The 9,370-nt window shown below is 46.2% G+C and overlaps 1 protein-coding gene across 1 annotated transcript; it reads left to right on the top strand.

Moving 5' to 3' along the window:
- Positions 1–293: 293 nt before the first annotated feature.
- FITM2 (fat storage inducing transmembrane protein 2) lies at positions 294–5,918 on the top strand. Its single transcript, XM_021527900.2, has 2 exons — positions 294–466; positions 2,640–5,918. Exons 1-2 carry the CDS (start codon positions 294–296, stop codon positions 3,280–3,282), a joined length of 816 nt encoding a protein of 271 aa, XP_021383575.1. The 3' UTR covers positions 3,283–5,918.
- The last annotated feature ends 3,452 nt before the right edge of the window (positions 5,919–9,370 follow it).

Here is a 9,370-nt window from a genome sequence, read left to right as displayed (position 1 = left end):
TGGATCCCTGTGGCTGGCTCCCTGTGGATGGATCCCTTTCCTTGGACTGATCCCTGTGGCTGGCTCCCTGTGGATGGATCCCTTTCCTTGGATGGATCCCTGTGGCTGGCTCCCTGTGGCTGGCTCCCTGTGGCTGGCTCCCTGTGGCTGGCTCCCTGTGGCTGGCTCCCTGTGAGCGGCCCCGCGGCGCTCCCGCGCGCTCCCACCGGAGGGCGCTGCGGGGCGCGCCGCGGGGCGGTGCCGGCGGTGTCCGCGCGGGGGCGCTGCGGGGCGCTGCGGGCGGCGCGGCGGCCATGGAGCGGCTGGAGCGCGCCGGGCGCTGCCTGCGGGCCGCGCTGGCCCGGGGGCGGCTGCGGCGCCGGCTGCCCGCGCTGCTGCTCGCCATCGCCCTGCTCGGCTCCGCGCTCAAGGACAGCGGCCTGGTGCCCGACACGCCGCTGCGGAACAAGCGCAACCCGCTCAACGTGTGAGGAGGGGCGCGGGGCCGGGCGGGCGGGTGCCGCAGCGGGCCGGGCTCGGTGCTCCAGGGGATGGGTTCCCTGTTCCTGACTCTGAGCGTTCAGTGTCGGGAGTCTTGGATCGGTCTTTATTGGAAAGGGGGAAAAGGAGTTTGGTTTGGTTTTGTCGGTTTTTTGGTTTTTGGGTTTTTTCCTTCCTAACGTCGCGGAAGATTGCTCGTATTTGAGTAAGCTGCTTTCAGTCCGGCAGGCGCGGCAGGACCCGCGGGCAGGGCCTGGAGCTGTGTCAGGCGGGGTGAGGCTGGGTGTAGCGAAAGGTTCTGCACCGGCAGGTGGCTGGGCACTGGAACAGGCTGCCCAGGGCAGTGCTGACAGCGCCAAGGCTGACAGGGCTTTCGACATTTCGACACCATTTTAACAGTTCAGGCACATGCTGTGACTCTCGGGCTGTGCTGTGCAGGGCAGGAGTTGGACTCCATGGCCCTTGTGGGTCCCTTCCAACTCAGCATACTCTGTGGCTCTGTGATAGTTACTGAGCTGATCTAAAACACAGCTGAAGGAAATAGGTCTTTTAGCATCTTTCCTAAAAGCAGAGTAGCTGCCATCCTTTTCTAGCACTCGAGCGATGAGCTAACTGGCTTAGTCATTCTGTCAAACTAGTTTGAGCATTTTGAAGGAAGCAATGAGCTAGGCTGCAGCACATGTGCTGTCCTGTTACAGGTCTGAAAGTAAAACTAAAATTGCTGCTTTCCTCTGTGACTTGGGGAGCTTTGAACTTTACTGATTCAAATTTGTCATTTGGTGACATGGGAGAGGAGCTGTTTTTAGTGTGATTGAAAGAGCATTGACAGGAAGCACTTGGAGAGAAATTGATCTTACAGTAAAAGCATATTTCAGTTCGGTTCTCCCTTTTAAATAGAGGAAGGTGAGCTATACTGACAGTTCCTGAAGCAAGTATTTTTTCCCTGCAAATTACTTGCCTCCTGACTTGTCAGCAGTAACCTTGGTTAACAGCCTTTCTGCTGTTAAATAAAATATGGGGTTTATTTTCAATTACTGATTCATGGTAGCAGCTGTAGTTACCACACAGGCATCACTTCTGTAAAATTAAAGAGTGAAGGAGGTACTCGTCAAAATCCTGGGCAAAGCCCTGACAGGTTTGTTAGGGTCATAAGGAAGATGCAGAACTCCAGACTGGTTTGGCTTTGCCTTTGATGCTCAGGTGAGGATTAAATGATGAGTGTGTGTGTTTCTGTCCATAGCTCAGCCACAGAGCAGAGTTCAGCTGTCTCTGTTTTCAAACTGGGCTCTGGGTAACAAAGGGGCTGCACAATTCCCCTCTCCCACCAGCTGATAGGAAGCAAGCGCCATTGGAAGGTGCTGATGAAGGTGGGAGAAGCAAAATCGTGGACTCTTAACTCATTAATAAATTCACTGACATGTGCTTCAGTTTAAGATTTGAAGAGAGAATGAGTTAACACAGTGCTGTCTTCTGTTAAACAAGATACCAACACATTGTCAGCTGGGTTTCAAGATTTTATGGGCATCACAACAAAAGTTTTCAGGGCAGAGAGTGAATTTAGAGATGGAAGGATTTGTGTATGCCTAAAGAAGGCTCTCATCAATTGAAAGGATAACAAAGGAACAAGATTGAGCTGCTTCATTTATTAGAAGGACATGAGAGAGGAAAAGCTTCTCAGGCTGGTGAGGGGAAAGAGCCAGCCCTTCTGGCTGTCTTCGGAGGCTGAGGTTGTGAAAGGCTTTGTAAGCAAGGATAATTGAGATGGTGGAAGAGTCAGAGAAGGGGTTACTGTGGTCAGGGTGGCAGGCTAAAAATACATTCTTTGCAGCTGCATTTTGATTAGGGCAGAGTTGAGCTGGTTTGTAGGGTAAAAGTGATTGCAAAACTGAACTGCAAGTCTGCTGCAATGAATGAGAGCTCAGGCCAAGGCAATGCTGCCTTGGGAACAAGTACCTGGCTGAGGAAGTATTCAGGTTTTGGGCTTGAGGGAAGTACTGGGGAGAGGGCTAAGACTGTAGCTAAGCTGTATTTTGAGGGGAGGGCACAAATCTCTAATTTAGATGGTTCTGAACGCTGACCTTGAGCACTTACTCTACCACTTGCCCCGCTGCTGTGGTGTTTCACCCATGCTGGTGTCTCCTCTGCCTTTCCTCCGGCAGATACTTCGTGAAGGTGGCCTGGGCTTGGACACTGTGGCTGCTGCTGCCCTTCATCACCCTCACCAGCTACGAGCTGGCCCGGAGCAAGCTCCTGCACGGCCGCACCAAGAGCGCGCTGCTGGCGCTGCGGCGCCTGGGCGCGCTGCTGGTGGGCACGGCCGTGTGGTACCTGTGCACCGAGCTCTTCATCCTGGTGGAGAACCTCACCGGGGAGTGCTCCCTGCAGGCCAAGCCCGGCCAGCCCGCCCGGCTCTACGCCTCCAAGCGCGAGTGCCACCAGGACAGCGGCGTCTGGAACGGCTTCGACATCTCGGGGCACTGCTTCCTGCTCTCCTACTGTGCCATGATGATCCTGGAGGAGCTGGCCGTGCTGGAAGCGCTGGCCATGGAGCACAGCTCCAAGCTGCGTGCTGTGATCAACGTCCTGCTCGTTTCCCTGTGTTTCCTCACCGTGATCTGGGTGTTCATGTTCCTCTGTACCGCCCTGTATTTCCATGACTTCAGCCAAAAGCTTCTCGGTGTGCTGATAGGTCTGTCAGCTTGGTATGGGACGTACAGGTTTTGGTATTTAAAGCCCTTTTCTCCTGGACTACCTCTTCCAAATATACCTTTGAGTTCAAAGAAATACAGCTATAGCAGATAAAATAAGGTTTGAAATGTTTTGGATTTCGCTTTCAGTACTGGAGTAGTTGAATGTAGGAATGATTACTGTATTTCCACTGTAAGGAACAAGGTGATGGGTTGGAGGAAACCAAATCTGTACTAGCCATTGCCTGGCAGGTGGTAATGAGCTTCTTCCCTGGGAGAAGAAAAAAAATCAGGATTGGAAGAGATCTGCTCTTGTTTTGGAGCTGCCAACTGGGATTGTCAGCAAAGAAATCAGAAGCTGAATCTGTTTCTCTCGCTAATAAATGGAGAAGCAGACCCAAGGCTAAAAGAGGCCTTTGATCTTTAGTAGTGTGATTTATCTCAGTTAATTCTCCCTCCTTTTGAATTATGTCAAGATACTGTGGATGATCCAAACCTCAGGCTTTTTTTAATGTTCCTATTTGTGTTGCCTTATGGGAAAGCTCTAATAATCACAGTGCTGCTAAGCATTGCAAAAATATCAATTATTGTGGAAAGCAGTTCTGTTGTGAAACTGGAACATCTCATGTTCTCAAGTATTAAAAACACTAACTTGCCAGAAATGCCTCATAGCTGCTTCTGCAACAGAGAGTAAATCTGAGGTGCAGTGTCTGAAACAGACTGTGACTCTCAATTCATGCCATGTCCAAAAAAGAAAACTCTTGAAAAAACAAGCCTTAACTTTCTCCTTAGGTGAGGTAGATGTAATAATATTTTGTCATTTTATTTTTGACACTAAGAACCCAAATTCCTTTCTGTTTTGCTAAAACGTCTAGTATGAGGACTGGGGTTTTAATTTTTAAAAAATCGAATCCACTGCACCCTTTGCAACAAAAAATTCCTTGGGTTGTTCTTTCTTCTAGAGCAACAGTGGAATTTTGTTGTTGTGAACAAGCTAGCTTATCCTGCTATTTCCCAAATAGTCTGCTTGGTAATGAGTGAAATACATTGTTTATCCTAGGAGCTGCAAAGCAGAGTGTGCTTGAAGCAATATTTATTCTTGCAATAGCATAAGCTATTTAATTTTGATTGCACATAGAGCTGTGGCCACTTTTGATGTGGCTGTAAACCCACTACTGAACAAAACACTGCTATTAGATAATGAATAGGGGTGAGATGGGTTTGCTCATATCAGTCAGGTGTTTAGCATCGTTTTTATCTCCAAAAGCTTTTAATTATTTCATAGAGGCTCATTCATGATGCGGTTGCATGAAGTGTGTTTGATAGTGATGACGGGACAGCCAGGAGGATCTGTGGGCAAGGCTGTGGGTCACCTCCACTACCCCCACAGTGGGGTCACTGAATTTGGTGGCAAGTGGGAATTGTGTGTCCTTAGAAAGAGCAATTCACCTCTCAGAAGGAAGCTGTCCATGGGGTTATGTATTTCCTGTCAAACTCCTCTTGGTTTTGTACTAAATTGCCTTTTAAGCTGACTCTTTCAGAATTGCACTGATTAACTCATATTGGGTTTAACTAAATTTGTTTAAACAATGCAAATATATTTGCAGACACTCTTTTGATGTAATTTAAGCCTACTCCCAATAGAGCTAAGCTAGACTGCAAGCCACTTTCACCATGAAAAAGGATTATATACCCAGAAGGTTTTATGATTAATTTCATTAAGTTCCTATTTTAGGTTATCTTTATGTAACTTTGCTGTATAGACAAGCCCTTGGAACAGGAAATGCTGTTTACTTAAACCAACTGACTTGCTGAAATGATGTTCATTTTCACAAACGTTTTGTGCAATCACTGTGGATATTTCTGTCCACTTTAACCAGTGTCATGCAGATTATTTTTTTTAATGGAAATAATGTAGGATATGGTTATTCTCTTATTTAAACAATGAAAGAAAACCATTTGAAAACTTTATCAGTGTTTGTGTCTTTGAGAATCTCTTCTTGCTATCTGTAAAGATGCTGTTGTTACTCTCCACATCCCTGGATGACCCAGCCCCACAGAGTTTGTGTGACTACTGAGATGTCTGATCAAACTGGCACTGAAACTTCTGCACTGTTTGAAATGATTAACAGAGAATGGTTTCTCAGGAGTGCAGAGTTTTAAAAAGAAACAAAACCGAACAAAACCCATGGCTGACTAAAGCAAGTTTCCCAATGTGTGCCTGTTAGAGTAAGCAATTCATTTTGTAAGCATGGACATTGGTTTATTGTAGCAGAGGGAAGGCCTAATCCATTGAAATGTATGGGAAAACTCCCATGGGCTGTAATAGTCCTTGTGAGTTTGGAAATCTTGGGGTCTTTCTCAGTGCCCAGATGCCATGGGCCAGCTCTTGGCTCAGAAGGTTCCCTTGTGCTCCAGACCTTATTTGTGCCTTTTGACTCTACTCCAGAGTAGGAATTGCTTCCTTGTGCTTCATCTGAAAAATTAAGGTTGCAAATTTCTTATTCACATACTTGCCATCAAATTTCTCCGACTTCCCTTTCTCTCCCAAAATGTATCATTAAAATAAAAATTGCAGCCTTTCCACAATAGATTTGCAGCTAAAGAGAAACAGTGCTGGGAGCAGCTGCATTTGGTATCCTGTGCCTGAGGAACAAATCAGTTGTCAACTGGTACTGCTGGTTTGTTTCAGGTGTTGGGGTGGGGTTTTTTTTGCTTTTTCTGCATTAAAATGTTCCTGTTGTTCTCACAGAGCTGTCTTTCTCTCTGTAGAATTACCTAGGGAATTTTTGTCTCCAACATCTTGGTAACATATTTCAACATCTGTCTGCCAATCTTTCATTTCCTGTGTTTGGGCTGTTTTGTGGGCCCTGTTTCACAGTTCTTTCACAGGAGCAGCACTTGGCCTGACTGTGTGGCCAAGGCAGCTCCTGGTGCCTTAAACATTTTCCTCTGCTGGGAACAGGTAGAGCACAGTGGGAAGAGAAACTGCCTTGGGATTCATTTCACTCTTCACTTACCTGGGACTCTTTCAAATGTTGGTGTCACTGCAGGTGAGGTCAGGCAAACAGGAAAGTTGAGGTCTTTCATAAGAGCCATGTGAGCAGTTCAGACTTTAGACATGTCTGAACTCAGGGTTTGATTCTTCCTCCAGGTTTGTACAAAGCAAATGTCATCCTTGAATGCTTCACTGGTGCTAAATTATATTCCTGGTTTCCCAATTTATTTGCGTGTGCTGAAACTTAGGTTGTGGGTGGCTGCAAAAAAAAAAAAAAGAATCCTGTTTTCTGTTTTGGTGTGGCAATTGGTGACAAAGTGAGAAACACCCAGTTATGCCCTGGAGTGCACTTTAATGGAAGAAACTGCTGTGATATGTTAAATATTTTGGGAAATAATCTTAGTTGTGAACACAAGTCTGTGGTCACTTCATGAAATAGTAACTGATTTTTCCACTGTAACTTCATGTTCCTCAAACCAGGACACTTAAAGTAGCTCCCTGCAGTTTCTGTGCAATTGGCCTTCCCCAGCTCTTTGATCACCTTGTGTTATCTCCTTTTGCTCAGAAACCTGTTTCCTGGGATTATTTCTTTTCATAGCTTCATCTCTCCTCCTGGAGCACAGATTAGTAATAGATGCTCTGCACCTCTGCTGGATTTGTGCTCTCTCAGTATTTTGCCTTCCCTTCTTTGAGGTATTTTGTAAAGCTTAAGATGAAAGTAATTAATAGACACAAAAAGGCTGTTGTGACTCTGAACTGATGTTTAACTGTTAAACAGAGCTGCTCTGTCTGTACTGGTGGAAAACCTGGAGAAAAGCACATGGTTTATTCATTTAAGCAGAACTGCACCTGATGTGCTTGAGCTCAGGGGAGGAAAAAGGTGATGTGACAGCAGAGCTCCATGCATTAGGAGAGTTACCTTTGTCCTCTTGGGGTCCAAGTGCTCATTCAGCAGGGGGTACTTTCATCCAGGTGCTTAGCAGGAAATAATTTGGATATGGGAAGAGTCCCTTAGTGCTTAAATGAAGGATGGAATGAGAGCATAATCTTTAAAGGCTGAAAAAGCAGACATGGAAATGGCTATCAAGATTGAGTGTAGTCCATGAAATCTCAGGCAATTACATAATTGTATTAATCTGAAAGGTTATTTATTTTTAAACTACCACCTGTCCATCACAAAACAAAAGACAATATCATGTGCTTGTAACAAGCCAAAAAACTCCTCTGTAAAGCTTTGGGACTAGAAGATGGCACAGAAAATGAATTGTAGGGGAAGAGCTTTACCAGCCTTTCAGAAGGGTTGGATATCATGGGAAAGCAGCCCTTGGAAAAATGCCCTTTCCCTGTTGTGCTCTCCCTGACAGTGTGTGCTGTGGCAGAATTGAGGATCTCCCTGGTGGTGAAGGCTGAAGAAAGGAAAATGCGCAACAAGAATAAATGCAAACAATTACTTTTATCCTCACATTTCCGAATCCTTTTCCCACGTCCAGTCCAGGTTAATTTTGCAGGTCTGGGCTGTGCATTCCCTCATCACAGCTGATGTCAGAGCAGGAACTGGGCCACATCCTCGGTGTGAATCTCAGCTCTTTTGAAATGCCTTCCCTGGATGCTGCCCTGCCTGCAGAGCGTTCCCATCTCGTGGGTTCTGTTCCGAGAGGTCACAGGGGTGTGACCGTGCCCGTGACAGCCTTAACGTGGTGACCCACCAGCGAGGAGAGTTCAGCTGAACAGCTGTGCCTCAGCAGCCGCCTGTGATGGAGAAAGCCATGCAAAATGGGGGGGAAATAAGGATGGTGCTCAGCCCACACAGCCTGTTGGCCTTATCCAAATGTGTGAATTGCTGTTCCCACACCTAGCAGGGCTGTGCTGTTGGGAATGGCACCCTGGGCCTGCCCTCTGCAGGTTTTACAGTGATGGCAGCAAGCACAGACCTGCTGTGGGTTTGGTACAGTGTCACTGGACCACGGCTCTGGTGTTTCAGCTTTGTCATGGCCTGACCTGATTCAGTTTTTAGAAGAATGGGAGTGATAGAGGTTTGAGGTTTTCAAGAATATATGTATTTTTTGTCTTGATTGTCATAGTTTGGAAGTTAGGAGAAAAAAATGGTTTTTGGTTTACTTTGTTTACTGGGGACTTTTCTTTGTTGTTTGCAGGGATCTTGTTTGGTTTGTTGTTTTTTTTTTTTTTTTCTTGTGACCAAGGGAAGAAAAAGAAAAACCTATTGCTACTGTGTAGTGCTTGGATCCAAGGGCACAGAATGGAAAGAAATTGCTTCTGGTAAGCAAAAATAGAAGAGTGTTCAGGAGGTTGGTGGTGGAGTGACATGACCTTGTGATGTAAAGAGCGTGTGCAAAACTGCACTTAACTATGCAGGATACTTGGTTCTGTGTCAAGAACTGCCTGCAGCATTACACAGCACCCTCAAACTTGGTTACACTGTTCTGATTGCAAAGTAGCTTTATTTGGATAACTCTCCTGGAGCTAAAAAGGATTTAGGTCGCAGGAGAGATGAGGCGCTGGTAGGAAAGGGCTGAGAAGGGAGGCAATGCAAGTAGGGGGATGGATGGTGTTATTTTTAAAGGAATGTTTTAGAAGTCATTGATCCGTGCTGTTTGTTAAGAGATTTTTAGCAAGATTCCATCTCCTTCCTTTCTTAGCAGTTCTTCCTTAGACAGGGGGAACGGGAGGTGATGCAGAACCTGACAACCCAGGGACTCCTGTCTGTGACAGGAGAGTGACACCAGGGAGCCCAGAGAGAGCAAAGGGGTAGGACAGCAGAGAGGGGTAAAGAAAAAAGGGACTGAAAGTAGATCATTGTGCACAGGGAACAAAATGGAAGAAAAAATACTGTGAGCTCCTGTGAAGTGGGTGGAGGTTGACATTTTGCTTATTGAAGCTCTTCAGCACCAAAGTGACATGGAAATGGAAATGGAAATGGAAATGGAAATGGAAATGGAAATGGAAGTGGAAGTGGAAGTGGAAGTGGTCTCCTTTCTGCAGGTAGAGCCTGGCCAGCAGCACACAGGTACTGCTGCAGTGATGGACACCTGTGTTCTGACAGAGCAATTCTTCATCCTCATTATTTATGGCAGAGCTGCTATTCCTTCTTCCACTGAGAGCTGTTCAGTGCAGGCTGTTTTCTCTCTGTTTAATCCTCCAGAGGAAAGTGAGTTATAAGAAGAATAAAAGACAATGACAGTGAAAT

The sequence above is a fragment of the Lonchura striata genome, chromosome 17 (assembly GCF_046129695.1).
Source record: "Lonchura striata isolate bLonStr1 chromosome 17, bLonStr1.mat, whole genome shotgun sequence".
NCBI lineage: Eukaryota > Metazoa > Chordata > Aves > Passeriformes > Estrildidae > Lonchura > Lonchura striata.
The sequence above is the reverse complement of the archived record's forward strand: the minus strand, read 5'-3'. Positions and strand labels throughout refer to the sequence as shown.